Source organism: Podarcis gaigeae (genome assembly GCF_964106915.1).
Source record: "Podarcis gaigeae genome assembly, chromosome: 11".
Classification (NCBI taxonomy): Eukaryota; Metazoa; Chordata; class Lepidosauria; order Squamata; family Lacertidae; genus Podarcis; species Podarcis gaigeae.
Genome location: NC_139687.1, coordinates 18,129,854 through 18,147,437, shown reverse-complemented (window position 1 = coordinate 18,147,437; position 17,584 = coordinate 18,129,854). Strand labels below are relative to the sequence as shown.

General features: G+C 40.4%; 1 protein-coding gene across 2 annotated transcripts in view; it reads left to right on the top strand.

Moving 5' to 3' along the window:
- SNX2 (sorting nexin 2) overlaps positions 1-17,584 on the top strand; it is a 29,597-nt gene that overhangs the window by 9,479 nt on the left and 2,534 nt on the right. For both annotated transcript variants that reach the window (XM_083702390.1, XM_083702389.1), the window contains exons 4-12: positions 724-790; positions 940-983; positions 1,077-1,218; positions 2,612-2,690; positions 6,059-6,134; positions 7,565-7,678; positions 7,942-8,035; positions 10,557-10,762; positions 12,626-12,769. In XM_083702390.1, the coding sequence (XP_083558516.1) occupies positions 724-790; positions 940-983; positions 1,077-1,218; positions 2,612-2,690; positions 6,059-6,134; positions 7,565-7,678; positions 7,942-8,035; positions 10,557-10,762; positions 12,626-12,769 (966 nt within the window). The remainder of the gene's footprint in view (positions 1-723; positions 791-939; positions 984-1,076; positions 1,219-2,611; positions 2,691-6,058; positions 6,135-7,564; positions 7,679-7,941; positions 8,036-10,556; positions 10,763-12,625; positions 12,770-17,584) is intronic.

The window sequence follows — 17,584 nt, the reverse complement described above, 5'->3', positions numbered from 1 at the left end:
TTGTGTGCACTGCAGTTACGTTAATTGAAACTCGGTTTCTTCTGAAGACCATCCGCTAACTATGGTCTGCCAATGAGACAAAGGATGGTGGCTTATTAAATCATGTGCATCCAAACCCAGGCCTCAAGGGAAAATGAACAGCCACATCAGGGTCACAGGACAAGTCTGGGACGGAGAAGCATTTATAAGTTGGAAAGGATTGCATTGTTGTGTAGTTCAGTCAGAATAATTCAGTCCAAATTGTTTGCAATTTTAGGAATATTTGTTTGCTTGAACAATGAAAGCAGACACCCCTTAAACTCTCACAATGGTGCTTCAGTATAGAAGGGGTTGCTGCAATGTTTATATCAAAATCAAAGTCACCTCATCTCCCCCCACTGAAGTGTTTTTGAACTGAGTGACCTAATTACAACACTTGCTTAGGTTCATATGAGCAATAACTGTGTTGAGCAATTATAACTGTTCAAATGAATCTTCCAAATCTGCTGATTTCTTCTTTTTTCCTTCTTTTTTTGTTGGAATATGTGGCAATACGCTTAATTTCATTCTATAGTATTGACTGTTCCAATAACTTTCTTACAGCAAACTAACTAGCTATGGCTACGGTAACTAGCTAGCATTGGATTATTGGCTCAACCATAAATTTGAAAATTAGCATTTAGGCTTCCAGAGTTTGTGACTAGATAGTAGTTTGAACAATACCGTGTTTTCCTTTCTTTCTAGATTGAAGAAGAAGCTAATGGCGACTTGTTTGATATTGAAATCAATGTATCAGATCCAGAGAAAGTTGGTGAGTGAAAACAGTACATTGCAGAAAAACCGAATCAACTTTTTCTGGGTCCTCTTTTTATATAGCCCATCTTAGAATAAATGTTTATCGCATAAAGAGTGAAATGCTGAGAGAGATCTGAAGGGCTGATTTGTGTGTTTGTTTTACAGGCGATGGTATGAATGCATATATGGCATACAGAGTAACAACAAAGGTAACTTGTTGTAAAGGCAACAGTACAGAATTTGGGCCGTCATGGAATACATAAATGCTGAATGTTTTAAAATTACCTCTTCTGTGTTTTTAGACCTCTCTGTCCATGTTTCACAAAAACGAATTCGCTGTTAAAAGGAGATTCAGTGATTTTCTTGGCTTACATGCCAAATTAACATCCAAATATCTTCATGTTGGGTATATTGTGCCTCCAGCTCCAGAAAAAAGTATTGTAGGTAAGTACAGGGGTGGTTATTTTGCGGGCGGCACAGGGAATGTGTTGCTTATACTTGAATGAGTTGGGGGGGGGTGGTATATACCGATCTTGTGTCTGATAGTTGAATTAGATTTTGAGCTTGCAGAAAACCTACCCATTTTTGTGTGTACAGGAAGTGTTCTACAAACAGCCCCTGCCATTTAAACTTGATGAATAAAATAAATCAAGGGCATTGTTCCATCTAATAGTGAACTTAGTGCTTCTGAGTCAACAGCAGTGGTTTGCAAACAGAATCGTAGAATTGAAAAGGACCACAAGGGTCACCGACTCCAAACCCCTGCAATGCAGGAATCTTTTGCCCAACGTCAGGCTTGAACCTGTGACCCTGAGATTGAGTCTCATGCACTACTGAGCTCTGAACAAGGCCACTAAGAAGCAAAAGATAGGTACTAGGAGTACTCGGGGGAAATCTCAAGATTGTGTTTGTATCCGGCATAAATTGGTGTGCATCCTGTTGGCCACATTTCTAAATTTCTTTAAGACGTCCTTCCAGTCCCTAAGAGGTCTTCTTAAGCACCTCTTGTCATCAACGTAGTCTTTTCTTTATGCAGGAATCTAATTCTGGTTTGTTTGTTTGTTTAGTATATTGTGTTCTCTTTTTTTGTATGTTTCTGTTGTAAACCACCCTGTGATCTTTGGGTGAAGGGGGTGGTATACAAATTTAATAAATAATAAAGTAATAATAAATTTGAAAGCATTAACCCTTCCCAACACAGCCCAATGACTGAGCATGCTTATTCTTCACCAAGAGTTACTGGTGTCAGTTGGAAAATAAAAGCAATGGAGGGAGAATAGATTGGCTTGTTTGAGCCTCTTAACAGCTTAAGGTATCCAAGAGGAAAGGAAAGGCTGGAACTCTTAACAGGAGCGCTCCTGCTAAAGTGTTAGATCTATCACAGCATTTTGTTTCAGGACCTCCTCCTTGCCTACAATAGAAAAGCACCTTTTAGAAAAGCACCCCTCCATTTTTTTTAATGCAATCAAGATTAATCTGGAAGGTGATTTGAAGAAGAACTGCCCGAGTGAAGTCTATATGCCACGTTCTTTAGGAAATGTAAAACCACATATATTTGCTAATGTAGGGTGGCATCCAAGACTTGCTGTCTGTCAGCGGAATGGACTTGGGCAAAACTGTGATGGTTTTAACATGAGATAGATAAATGGTAAACTGTGGACTGGGTTTTACTGATGTGATGGCTAACTCACAGCAGCTTTTAAAATGTTTTTGTTTTTTTTGTTTTGTTTTTTTAAACTTTTAATGGTTTCATTTACCTTTTGTGACTGAGAAATAAGTCATGAAGTTCAGTTAATGAGCTACATCAAAGTGTAAAATCTTTTGTCTTTCTTCAAAGGCATGACTAAGGTAAAAGTAGGCAAGGAAGATTCGTCATCTACAGAATTCGTAGAAAAAAGAAGAGCGGCACTAGAAAGGTACTTTATACTTTCAGCTAATAAACAAATACATGCTAAAGTGGGATCCTTGTCCTGTGTTGCCTTAAGCCTAGGTGTTTCAAGTCTCCATAGACCCAATTGTATAATATACATTAGGTGTAACAGAAACTACAAAAGTTTATTTTTCATACAACAGTTTATGAAACTGTACTGTTTATGTAACAAATAGGGGCAAAATTAAGTGGGAATCTATGGGTGGGTATATGTAAATTTTAAGAGACACTTGCTAAAATTAAAGCTTCCAAATGCTGCTGTGAACATTTAGAAGTGTAATATTCTTCAGGTGATAGACACTGTAGCCAGAGAAATTTAGATTTAGATTTTATTGGATAGAATTCAAGTACGCTAACTACTTTTCACAGGAGTGCTCCAAGTGTAGGCCATGGGTACATGCAATAACTTTTTTAAAAGCTTGGTACACCATTCCCTCATGCTAGAAGACCATTTTTTCAGTGCAGGGAATGAAAAATTGCAATGTGTAAACATTTTGTTGTGTATCAATTGTTTAATGGTGGCTTCTTGCCTTCCAAGGCTTATCTAGCATTCTGGGACTGTCCTTTTTATGTATGGGGAGTTCACCAATGTAACTGTTTTACTCTTAAGGAAGACATGTCCATTCAGCTTTTCAATCGTTTCAAGTCTAATCCTCCATAGCAGGGATTCTCAATTAAAAGTTATTGTTTAATGTTGCTGTGATGATGCATCTTATGGAATTTGTTTTTGGAGCCCATAAGATCATAAAGTTTGGCGTTTTCCTGCGAAGGAAGAAGCGGGTTGGCACTCTTCTGTATCTGAAGAATTCTCACATACCTGGTCCTGTTGTAGACGAAAGCTATTAATGTTCAGAGGCACTGTACCTTCATCCCTGTACTCCCCCCTCCCCCCCAAAAAAACCACCAAGGTGCCATTTTTTCAACTATTTAGGAAACCAGGCTATCTCTGTAGGGCTCCTTTTTGGACACTTGCCGTAACTATTTGAAACCTAGCACTCATTTTGCAGTTAATATACCTGTAACACAATGGCTGGAGTCTTCCTGCATATGTATTCCGCTATGCGAGGAGCTGCAATGTTTTATCCATTGATCAAAATTTGCCCTTTTTGCTTTCCGTAAATGGGTTTTTAATATTACTATTCTCAGAATTCTCACAAGCAAACTGCACTTCTAAGCATAACCATGTCATGTCATGTATGTATGTATTATTTATATATTTATTCATATCCTACCCTTTCCCCTTAGAGGACTCAAGGCGGCTTACAAATAAAAATAAGAACTCTGTTTTGATGGCAGGGTTCTTATTTTAATACGTTATATTTTATGGTCTCCTGATTTAGTTGCCATTGAGGAATCAACTCATAGTTGGAATGGTAATCTGAATAATTTTCAGCACCTTCCACTCCTACAGTTCTGTAATCATAGAAATCTAATTGACTGGACTGTTCTGCTGCAGGAAGCATCTTTTATGTCCTAAACAGTCATTTAGAATGATGGTGAAATAGAACTTGTCCATGGGGCGGGATTGAACAAATGTTGCATTTCCCTATTTCAATGATATAAAATTCCCCTGTGCCCTGTTCAGAATCTTGATCATCTTAGTAAGAAAAGTATGCAGAGCTGCTGTGGAAGCTATTAAAGCCAAACAGGCTACTAGATATCAAAGCACCAATGGCAAAGACTCTTGTGTATAAATAATATGCAGCTGTGCCTGCCCTATCATAAAAAGGATGTAATAGCCTGGTTTGCACAACACAGTAAGCCAATGTGTGGGCTTCTGGAGAGGACCCCACAGCTCATTTGATCTCCCCTAGTCATTTTGTCCCATGCTAAGCCAAGGTTTGGTGTGGCGTGGTGGCTGTGCCCAGGCTTGATATTTAAGCTCTCTCCTTGCTAGCCACGAGCAGCAGCCAAAGATTGGTTAATGCATTCTTGGAAATGAAAATACAGTTTAGTGGATGGGACAAGCATAGATTCACTAAGGGAGATGAAGAACCAAACTCCTGTGTCTTGCTTCTTGTTGAGGACCTTGAGGAGGAGGGCTCAAATGTAGCAGGAGACAGTATAGGCTTCCTGGACAGAACAGACTAGACTGACTGCCCTTGGCTTTCATGCAAGCAGAGAAGGTGGCTTTGGTTTGTGCTAGTGAGAAGAGTTTTAATTGGCAAGAATGTGTGACCCTTCATTCCCCCAAACCAGGCTTCCTCAACCTCGGCCCTCCAGATGTTTTGAGACTACAATTCCCATCATCCCTGACCACTGGTCCTGCTAGCTAGGGCTCATGGGAGTTGTAGGCCAAAAACATCTGGAGGGCCGAGGTTGAGGAAGCCTGCCCCAAACCAAACTAAATTGCCCCCGAGCTCTTGAGAGTCCTGAGCAGTACAATGTACAAATCAGGTTAGTGCTGGTGAATGGAACACCCTCTCATAGAACTCACTGAAAGTCTACAGCCCATTTTGGTGTTTGCCTTTGAAGTTATCTGCCTTGTGTTGGTTAAATGAAATGGGGTTGGAACAAATGCCCTCACTTTTGGGGTATCCTCTGATTTCAGAGACTGGGGATCTATGTTTTTCGCCAAAAAATATAGACAATCTTTCCTAAGAAAGCCTTTTTTCTGACTACCCACTCTTATTTATAAAAGCATTTTACATTGCTGCTTCGTATTCCTACAAATGAACCAGAAGAATGGCAAATAGATGCACCAAGAATAATCTACCCTAACATTTAGGGTGTGCTTTATGAAGAATGGCATGGAGAGGGTCTTCTGAAGCTTCTGAAACTGACTTCTGTGGATGCCTAGCTGAATCACTTTTAACTCTGAAAAGGCAGAATTCTTCCTGTTGCAGCTCCTCTCATGTCATTTCCAGGAACACTGGATGACTTAAAAGTTGATATTCAAAGAAAGCTATTTTGCATGCTCCTGTTGTGCATTCTGTGTTGCGCAAACCTGGCTTACAGTGTTAGTTTTCAAGTCATATAGATACACAATATTATGAACATGACATTGCTTAAATCATCCTTCTCTTTCCTGTTCAGTGCTCTGACCTTTTGTTGGGGGGCAGATGGGTGGGAGCAGGCAGGCTATTTGCATCTATTAATTGCTTGCTGGCAAACTTGATATTTTAGGCAAACGCTCATCCTTAGTTGGTAGTCTCCGCAGAGAGGCAAAGGATTGAAGGGGCATTGAAACTGAACTATCCTCTAAAGTTTAGAGGTAACCATTTTAATGCACACTTAAAGCACATTGTCTGCCTGCTGAAGAATGGCACTGCTGCCGGCATGCTTTCTGTGCATGGCAAACATTTTTCAGTATTGTCAGGAACATTAAATGTTATCTAATTTTTAAAACCATAGGTATCTACAGCGAACAGTAAAACACCCAACCTTGTTACAGGATCCTGATTTAAGGCAGTTCTTGGAAAGTTCTGAGGTATTTAAATTATCCTATTTTTCTTTCAACCTACAATGATGCTTTGCACAAAAGAAACATTCTCATCATATATGGAAATCTGGTCCTCCAGTTCATAAATTTCAGTTGCGCCCTCAAAATAGGAATTGAATGACTTCAAGCTACAAAAAAATTAAGTTGCCAGACATTTGATCTAGTGCAAGGCAAGTGAGAGCATCAATTCGCTCTGGCTTATGAGATTTAACTTGATTGATCTCTCTGTAAAATAGGGGAATTATCTCAAAACTCACTAGCTTGGGACATGGAAGCTAAATAGACTTGATCCTTCTACCACAACCATATAAAAGTTTTGCGGTCTGCTATGTAGTAATTAGTTCATGGATAGAGGACTTCAGTCACCAGTGCTGTCAATCTGGCACCTTTCATGTTCAAGTGGAAATCTCTCTTAAAATCCACCCAACTCTATGAGAATGTTATACTGTACCAAATACTTCAATAACCTTTTTTTGCATACCAGTTTGTTTATATTGGTAAAAAGTTAGAATTTTGCAACTACTTTTAAAAACTACAGTTTGAGCGTATCCTAGGTGAGAAACCATGCATTAGGGCTAACAAGTTTAAATTTGACCTATTTAAAAAGCTGCAGCTTTCACTTCCTACAGGTAGGACCATATTAATTCCTGTGTCCCTGGTGCATCAATCACTTGTAGCTTTCCAAAACCTACCCACCGACCACTGCATCTGCAACAAACAGATAATTGACAGAAGAGCATAGCTAAACCCTTAAATCTCAATGTGTGGCAAAGGTTTTTGTAAGGTTGCCAGTAGTAGGCATAAGTCCTTTAATTGGTACTCACTCGATAATGCAGCTATAGGCAGCGGATCTTTGTAGTCCTGTAGCGACCTTTGCGGGGTGGGATTTGAAAGAAGTGCTTCGCCATATTTCTGGGCTACAACGGCTAGTGAAAAGAATGCTATGGCCCGATATTTGCGTGTGTTTTCAGGAAAGTATAGATAGCAGTTCATTATCTTTGAGGAACTTTTATATTTGTATAGCAAGATAGACACAGTGTTTTCTATGAAGCATTTTGACACAGATTGTTGCTGCACCTGTAACTTGGAAACAGCAGCAGAGCAGCCTTAAAAGCTGCTGCTGCGGTTGGTATACAGGTGACCAGTTAAGGCACTTGGCGGCATTGTAACAACTTTTGACAAATGGTCTCTGTGTTCCATCTAAATGTAAAGGTGCAGGAGAAAAGCAAATTGAAAGTCTATTTTTTTAAGTTTTCCTCTGAGAATGTAAAAGTAGTAAATTTAAGAAATTAGGTTCCACTATATTGAAATGTACGAGGGGGAAGAAAACACTACATCCTTTTCAGTCCCTTTGGTGCCCAGTTAAACCTCCAGCCTTTTAACCGGTTTGTTTGCCCTTATTTGTCATTCAATTCCAGCTGCCGAGAGCAGTTAACACTCAGGCTCTGAGTGGAGCAGGAATATTGAGGATGGTGAACAAGGCTGCCGACGCTGTCAACAAAATGACGATCAAGATGAATGAATCGGATGCAGTAAGAGCTGATTTTTCGACTTGAATAATGAGATGAATTAATGAGCCTCAACAGTTGCATTTTAAGACCGTAGGAGTAGAAAATGGGATATTAATTTACTTATTGGCTTGGGTTCTCAACTGAATCAGTTGGCTACCATGTTTGGACCCAGTTAATTTGTTTCCTGCTGGGGGGTGGGGTTGTGGTGTTTTTTTTTGGGGGGGGGGGGTTGTATTTTGCAATGGTAACGTAATTTGTAATGGCTGAATTTCACTTCTTGCCAGTGGTTTGAAGAAAAGCAGCAACAATTTGAAAATTTGGATCAGCAGCTCCGGAAACTTCACGGTAGCGTAGAAGCCTTGGTCTGTCATAGAAAAGGTAGCTGTTTTATTCAGGTTTTCACAAAGTGAGCCCTTGCTGAATCAGTTTCTTGTCAAACATTTCCTGATTAATAATAAATATTTTCAGCACCAGAAGCTAAATACAGAGAGACACAAAGTGTACAATACCTCTCATACAAAAGATAATAGGGTCTTTCAGCAATAATCCTAACAGCGCATATATATTTTTAAAACAGGAAGGAACTTAGCAGGTGCTTACACCCACAGCCAATGATTTAAGCAGAAAGATGTAAATTGGGGAGTGGACAACATGGCAATTGTAGCCTTTGCATCACATCAGATGTTCCAAGTTTTCTTACTTCAGACTAGAGAACTGTTTTGTATCTGCATGTACTGTAGTGTGAATTCATTATAACACATACATTATTTTCTTCCTCCCCAGATATAGTAAGTATCTTGTCCAACTCCTGTATGTTTTGCATAGTAACACAAGACTTTTCAGTGAAATTTGCTACCAGATTAGTATACCTAGATGCATTATCAATGAGGCACACCTGCATAGTATCTGGTTACAGCTGATCTGCCTGCGATTTTAGGAACACCTAACCCTTCTTTAGTGCACTGAAGCAGGAACCTGTACAAAATACTTCTTTAAAATAATTCTCCATATTATTCAGACTGGTGTTTTAGTAGTACAGTTATCCAAGGTATTATTGTTATTATTATTTATTGAACTTATAGACCTCTCCATATACACGGAGGTCTCAGGGCAGTTCACAGAAGAAAATCAGAATATAAAACCACAAAATATATAATCAAAATAAAAACAACAACCCAATAACCTCCCCCACCTTGAAAAAAACCCCACATTTTAAAAGGGCATAGGATGTCCATCAAATCAACCGAAAGCCTGGTTAAAAAGGAGCGTTTTTTTCCTTTACTTGTGACTTATTTATCAGCTTATGCTGCACAATAAGCAAAGTATTTAGGTAATATGCATAACACATTAAGAAACCAGTACAAACATATAGTTCAACATATAGAATAACCAAAGGTTGAGCTGTTGGCCTCTGTAAACTGAAGCGTTTGAAGCAGGCATCTGGAACAAAACCCCAACGGTGCTTGCTTAATAGTTCCACAACCGAGGCGCAGACACACGAAATGTGTTTAAAGTTTTAAAGTTCAGGACAGTATATATGAGGGAAGGCGGTTTCTCATGTAAGCTAGTCTCAAGCTGTTCCAGGGTTTATATACTAACCGTAGGACCATGAACTGGCACAACCTTTTCTAGTGTGCCGAAACTGAACTCTCTTGTAATGGTTGAAGCAGTAGATGGAGAAACAAGGCTATTAACTATATGAGGCTGATGTGATGCGGCAAGAGGGAACTGAATTATAGGGACGAGAGGGGAAGGGACAATTCTAAGCTAGTTACTGTAGGAAGTAATGGGTACTTGCTTCTGGATTCAGTCTCCTTTTCCCGCTGCAGCCCACCCGTTTGCTTATCTGAAATAAAAGATATAAAGGCCCAGTGCAAATATGTTTCCCAGTCTCATAAGCCCAACAGTGTTTTCTTTCAAAATAACACATGTGGAACCATGCTCAGTTTACCTTTAAAAAAAAAGTTGCTCTAGAATTTAGGGAAGCTTTCACACCATAATTTAGGGGATTTAAGGAAGCTTACACACTGGAGTCCATTTAACTAACAAAATAACTTATTTGTGTCGTCAATTTATGCTTTTTTCATTGCCTAATTCACATTTCCTGAACAATGCATGCTCATTTATGGGCGATACGTTAGTCACAATCAGAGTAGATGCATTGAATCAAAGTCCATACATTTCAGTGGCTCAAATCTGAGTTTAACTTGGTTGGATATAAACCCTATAGGTTTATAAAACACAAACATACCAGTTTGCAACTAAATAGATTTCTATCAGAGTTAAGCATTGGGCTAACTTAAAGTCAGTAGACTTAATTGCATAGCACAAGTTGCATTGTGCATAAGTGTGCATGGTGTCTGGCAGGTGTAAGTTGTCTTTACATGCTGCAGTATAAATGACACAATAGGTCACCTCTCAAGTGTTTGATTTCTAGCAAGATATCTCTCCCCACTTTCTTCTTGCAATGAGAAATAGGTTAACCTGTTTTTTTAAGACAAAGTTTTAACTAAATTTTTGTATTAGATATCATTTTAAGCATGCTTATTCTTAAAGACTATGACATTTTACACAATGGCAATTATATGAGGTCACAGACTTGCAGAAAGAGGCAGGTTTTTTTAAAAAATGGACTTCTTTAACAACTGTTGGCGACAGAAATCCTTTCTTTTGTCAAAACTATCTTCTAGTACACAGCAAAGTTTATGAATGTTAATTTCTATTAAGCTGAATTACTTTGAAGCAAGCTTTCTTTTTTGCTTTGTTGAGCTTTCGCCCTCAAGCCAATTGTTCTATCTCTGTACACCAAAATGCCATTGTATGCAAAGTAGCATTTAAAGGACTTGCATTTTGTGACTCACATTGTGACAGCTGACATCTAGACGGATTCTTGTTTCAGAACTTTCAGCCAACACAGCTGCCTTTGCTAAAAGTGCTGCCATGCTAGGGAACTCAGAAGACCACACTGCTTTATCAAGGGCTTTGTCTCAGCTTGCTGAAGTTGAAGAAAAAATTGATCAGCTGCATCAAGAACAAGCTTTTGCTGACTTCTTTGTGTTCTCTGAGTTGCTCAGTGACTATGTTCGCCTTATTGGTGCAGTAAAAGTAAGCCCGTTTTAAAAACTACGTAATGACCTTGCAAGACAATATTTACATTGAAGGTTATAGTGTTTGCACAGTACAGTGGTACCTCAGGTAAAGTACTTAATTCGTTCCAGAGGTCCGTTTTTAACCTGAAGCACCACTTTAGCTAATGGGGCCTGCCGCTGCGCCGCTGCCATACAATTTCTGTTCGCATCCTGAAGCAACGTTCTTAACCCGGGGTACTATTTCTGGGTTAGCGGAGTCTGTAGCCTGAAGCATATGTAACCCGAGGTACCACTGTATAAACGTGTGCAGGATGGCATGCTGTAACAGAAAGTAATTTCTGTAGCTGGAATGGGTAACCTGTGGCCCTCTAGATCAGGCTTCCTTAACCCCAGCCCTCCAGATGTTTTTGGCCTACAAATCCCATGATCCCTAGCTAGCAGGACCAGTGGTCAGGGATGATGGGAATTGTAGTCTCTAAACATCTGGAGGGCCGAGGTTGAGGAAGCCTGATCTAGATGATACAGTACTGCAACTCTATTATCCCTTATCATTGGGCACACTGGCTGAGATTGATGAGAACTATGGGTCAGCAACATCTGGAAGGTCAGCAACATCTGGAAGGTCAAAAGTTTCCCATTCGTAGTTAGAAATGTTCTGTGGATTTGACTAGGTTGTGCCCATTCTCAGCCAGTGTTTCCCAAACTTGGGTCTCCAGCTGTTTTCGGACTACAGTTCCAATCATTTCTGACCACTGGTCTTGCTAGCTTAGGGATGATGGGACCCAAGCTGGAGACCCAGGTTTGGGAAACAGTGTTCTAGGTTCTTCAGGGACAGTTTCCCCTCAACATCCATCTTGTTATATTAATTGTAAAATACTTCCAAGTGCTGGGTTTAAGAGAGCAATCCTATCAAGAAACTAGAGCTGCAGATCCTCTACTGCAGCTGAAGCCCTGCCAGCTCCAGCAGCCATACGAGAAGTTGGATTTCTCTTTTTCCCCCCTCTCAAGACTCATGTAGCTGAGGTTGCCCCCATGATTGGCTCCATGGGACTTGGCCTCCAGGGACTCCTTGAAGCCTCCAGCATCCTATCTCCACACTTCCTGTTTCAGGGCGTTTCATCATGGCTGTTGCTGGTAGAACCCTGCAGTGGCACTCTGCTCTGCTGATGGAGAGAAGATACTACGTGCCACACCACACCCATATTAATTCATATCCAGCTGTTGACATAGGGGATTAATTCACATCTTCTGAGGCTATAATCCTAAAGCCCCTATTTGTCATTATATTGGAACAGCACCACAACTTTTTACACAGTCCTTTGAATACAAGATGAACGAAATTTTAACATTTGTAGACATCAAAACAAATGGGTCAAAGTTCAAATTACAATAATAATAGGTAAAGGTGGTAATAACTTTATTGTTTGTACCCCGCCCATCTGACTGGGTTGCCCCAGCCACCCTGGGCGGCTTCCAACAAAATATAAAAGCAAAGTCAAACATCAAACATTCAAAACTTTCTTATACAGGGCTTTCATCAGATGTCTTCTGACTGTCATATAGCTGTTTATCTCCTTGACATCTGTTGGGAGGGCATTCCATTGGGCGGGTGCCACTACCAAGAAGGTCCTCTGCCTGTTTTTTTAGACTGGATTTTTATCGAATGGTCTCATACTGTTTAAAAAACTAATGTGGCGTGTGGTCAGAATCAAACTTTTACCTGTTGAGATTCTTGAGATTTTTGCTATATTGATGGCTTTAATATGAGAGGTAGATGATGGCCAAAGCACAGTTTAATATTGACAGGATGTTTACCTGTTTAAGTCTAAGATTTTGTAAAGACTCGCCACTTTTTAATTGTCAACACTATTGCTTACAGGGAGTGTTTGATCATCGAATGAAATGCTGGCAGAAATGGCAGGATGCTCAGGTCATGTTACAGAAAAAACGAGAGGCTGAAGCTAAACTTCAGCTCGCCAACAAGCCTGACAAGTTGCAGCAAGCGAAAGATGAAATCAAAGAGGTAAATTTTGGAATGCAGTGCTTTTCCCTTTGTAAGGCTGCGGTTTTCCCCTCCATTCATTGGCTTTAAGTGCATTATTTTTTAATTAATTTTAATCATTGCTTGTGTGTTCCATTATCAGAGCAGCAAATGGTTCAATAGTTTCATGCTTAAGTTAGGCTCCTATGGATTCTGAAACATGCCTTCATTCTGATGTTTTACAAAGTGAGTGGGAGACTTCCATTTATTTGAAATAAATATATATATTGAGACAAAGGTCAGTTGCTTCTCTGCTAATGCAGTCAAGTACGTACTTCCAAAACACATAATCCTGCAAAATCATGGTGAATAGTCAATGTTTTTACTTACTGATGGAACACTTCCTTCCATATATATATATATACCTCTTATATATGTATGGTATAACTTCAGTAAAACTGTCAAAACATTTTGAAGTTATCATAATCTCTGCACTTTTTCTGTTATGCTTCACTAAGGAAATCGAAGAGGTAGGATAACTTATTTCCATGCTGCTTTTTCCTGTTCTGGCTGCTTCATAAGTTGCATAAGAAATGCAACTAATCACAGTATAAGAATATTCAAGTTCTCCATTTATGAAACAGCAAAATAGTTCATTGTCTTCAGCTGACAGCCCTGTGGGTCAGAATGGTAGCTTTTCCGACTATGCAGTAGTGCTGTATAGACAAGGACAGTTACAGTATTCCTGATTGTTTACCTATGGCTACATACCATATTTTTTGCTCTATAAGACTCACTTTTTCCCTCCTAAAAAGTAAGGGGAGATGTGTGTGCGTCTTATGGAGCGAATGCAGGCTGCGCAGCTATCCCAGAAGCCAGAACAGCAAGAGGGATTGCTGCTTTCACTGTGCAGTGATCCCTCTTGCTGTTCTGGCTTCTGAGATTCAGAATATTTTTTTCCTTATTTTCCTCCTCCAAAAACTGGGTGCGTCTTGTGGTCTGGTGCGTCTTATAGAGCGGAAAAATACAGTAATTTAGAATGGGCTCTTTGATCATGCCTGCTTTCTGCTATCTTAATACAGTACAACTAACGTTGATACAGAGTTTCGCAGTTAACACTTGTCAGGTTTTCCCACTGAAGGGAGAGTTTGAAACAAGTTTGCAAATTATGGTTAATCAGGGGCAATGGTTTAACAGGGTTTGATGTTAATACTAATATATATTTTAAAGTATTTACATGTTTCTATAGTACCTTTCATTTGAAATAGCAAGGTGATAAACAATAAGGAAAATAAAAATAAATATAAAATAAAATTAAAATATGCAGTACAAGATAAAACAGCAGCTAGTAGATCAGAACACTCTTACAAGCAATGAAAACAACACACTGGTACTCTTGCCTTAGACCAGAAGGGAGGCATTTCCATAGAAAGGAGCCACAACTGAAAAGGTCCTTCCCTCATCGCCATGAGACAAATCTCTGCAGGTTGTGGCATTGCCAGGAGGGACTCATCAGACATTCCTACTTATTGGTCAGAGTAGTGTAGTTGGTGTTTCTGTGGGTAGCTGGGCTCAAGTTATTTAGGGCTTTGATTTAAACCTTAAACCTGGTCAGGTAACCAGGGCAACCAGAGTGGTGTAATGTTTGTGTAATAGTGTGCCCCAGTTAGCATCATAGCAGCTGATATATTCTGCACTATCTGCAGCTTTCTGACCAGCCTTAAGGTCAGCCCCACATAAATAGCATTACAGCAGCCCATTCTTGAGGTTAGCAGTGCATAAGTTGCAGTGGCAAAGCTATCTAGGTCAAAGAATGGTTGTAGCTGATACATAAGCAGAAGCTGGCACAAAGCAATCCAAGCCACTGGGGTTACTGGGGCCTCCAGTGACAAAGGGGAGTTAAAAACCATTTCTAGACTATGTCCTTGCACCTTTCAGGATAGTGCAATTCAGTGTAGAACAGCCAAAGTTTCTGGTTCTAGGAAACACCCAAAGGACTTCTGCCTTACATGGATTCAAGCACGGCTTATTGGCCCCAGAGATGGTTTATGGGAGTGTGACCGATTCGGCTGCCCTGGGTGCAGTGCTGCAGGGGGTGCCATAAAAATGCTCTAGAATGCAGTGCAAGAAGTATTGGGGTGAGGTGGACCACAAATTTTAGCATTGGACAGAGCACCACTGAAATTTGAGAGCCCAAAGTCTGCCACTTCCAGTAGCCTTATTTAAGCTAGGGATGAGGAAGGGAGCACAAACTCCTGATTGTTTAGTAGGGCGAATGCCCACAAAATCCCCTTACATAGATTTAGGCTCGGTTCCCATAAAAGGACATTTGGTATATAAGCACCCTTTAGCCACAATAGAGTGAAAATCAAATATTAGCATGGTGCAGCTTTGAACTCTTGTTAAGCACTCTTATACTGGCTGCTGTTTGCACTAGCAGTTTGTTGCATGCCATTGCAATCCTACACAACATATTCTGTACATGACTGCTGCTTGGAGCACTAGGAGCTTAAACCTGAAGTGAACTTGACGTGCTAATGACTTGTGAATTGGTGCTTAATCACCTTTTTAATGCTAAAGATTATTTCTAAGTGTGCTAAGTCTGATCGCAGTTAAGTTCTCTTCTGAAGGTCTTGGTGGTAAAAGTTGCATTCATGTTGTGAGTTCCTTGTATAAAGTTGCTATCACACTGCTGTTGCCTGCATGTGTTTGGAAAGCCTTCCATTGTGGCTTTTGTGATGGAAGCTTTGTATGGCCAGTTTGACATACTCATTGCAATATCCACATAGCTCAGTCCATCTTTATTCCTCTGGTGGAATTCTCTCTGTTGGAAATGACTCTTTGTAGGGTGGACAATGACCTCTCCTGCATGTGACACTAAACAATGCCATGTCTTAATGCACATGAACTAAGAATCATGGCTTAGTGGGAACGCGTGGGCTCCCAGAGAGGAATTCATGGCTGCTTTACTCCTCAAGGTGTTCTACTTTGCTTAGCTATGGTTTGGCTTAGTGTGCCATCTGAACCACGGCTTATGGTTTAGCTCAGAAAACCATGGTTACAGTTTCAAGTTTGCTTCTATCTAGAGAACTAAACCATGGACTCAAGTTTGGACAGCATGCAAGTAGAACCATGGGTTAGTGCAGTGCAGTGTAGCAGCCAGTGTTAGAAACTGAGATATGAAAGCTAGGAGCTAAATGGCACCTTAAACCTAGGTTATGGGTGCAACAGCAGAATGTCTAGGCATGCTTTTTTGTAACAAGAATACAGAGCTGAAAATGAATGAACTGCAGCTAAAATATTATGTTCACTTTTCACATGGTCTAGTAGTCCTTCCCCTGCCCACCCCCCTAATATTATTAAGAAGGTCTCTTCTGCAGTCTTCAGAGAGGAGCTGGAAGTGGGGAGGCAGGAAAAGGTCCTCCTTTCCTTCTACTCTGCAGTTTTAATCAGAAATCTTAGGCGCAGTACTGCACCCAGAGCTCAGAAACTGCTTGTGCTAATGAAATTTCCTGTCGCAAAATACGCCTAGAACAATGGAAGTTTTGAACACTGGCAGCAGCAAAATGTCAGGAGAAGCAAAGCAGCCACAGTCTTTTCTCCAGTAGCCCACACGCTTGCTGGTGTGCACTAAACCATAGTTTGCCTTACCGTTACATGCAAAGTGGCCCACTGCCAAATATATTTGTGTGTAAACTGAAAAAATGAAGTATTAAAAATGGATGTTTAATATTAAAAGGCAGCTTCACAGAACCACTAATACATCATAAACCTTAAGCTAGCTGTGTGCAGTCTGAGCTGCAATTCAAAAAATCTGAAGGGTACCAGGTTGTGGGAGACCTATGTCTTAGGACAGCGTCCTTCAACCTGGTGCCTTTTCGCAGTTCTGAATGGCATTTCACATCAGACTCAGCCAGTATGGTCAATGCTCAGAGTATACGAGCTGTAGGCACCAGGTTGAGGATTGCAGGTTCCAGGACAGGGTTTGCCAAACTTTGGTCTTTTGGACCACAATTCCCATCACCCCTAGCTAGGAGGACCAGTAGTCAGGGATGGTGGGAATTGTAGTCCAGAAGCAACTGGAGACGGGGTGCCAACTTGAATGGGGGGGGGCAGGTAAGCCCTGTGTCACATAATTGATCACATGGAGCGGTGCATGAACACCATTTGAATGGCCATGCTCATCAACCTGGGGGGCATTCCCCTCTAATATTTTATTGTGGGGGAGATCCCTTGGCCCATAGGAGCTGGTTTCTATGGCTGGAGACCCAAGTTTGGGAAACCCTAGCCTAGGGTGTCTGCCACCAGATTAATTCTATTTCTGTGACTCTACACATTTGTGCTTGGTGTAATTTTGATCTGACAGGGGTAAGGAGTTTTGAAAGTTAAATCTTCTTACATTTTGGGGTTAACTGTGTTTGCCCAAGTTACTATTGGTTGCTTCACAATTAAACCCTTTAATTTCCGTTAGTAATTTACTGCTCAGCATATTTTGTGCTGTAACCTTATTTCTGCTCATTGGTGCCTTTTCTAGGGACCTTTGGAGAAAGGCAGAGTTTTCGTTTGCTCCTCACACCGTAATAGATATTTCTGAACTTCTGCTGTGTACTCTTGGCTTGTTTTCATAGGGAAGCAATTGGATCTGACAGCTGATTCCTGGGCTTCAGTTAGTGCCTTAAAATAAAACCTGTTACAGTTCACTTTTAAGTGTTCTTAAAACCCAAAGCCTCTAACAATAGCCAAGAGTGTTATGAGAGGAGCATTATAAAGGCGGCCAACTTTCTCCAGCCTATAGACACTACAGTTCAGTACATACACATGTCTCCTTCAATTAGTAGTGTCATTTTTACAGCTTAG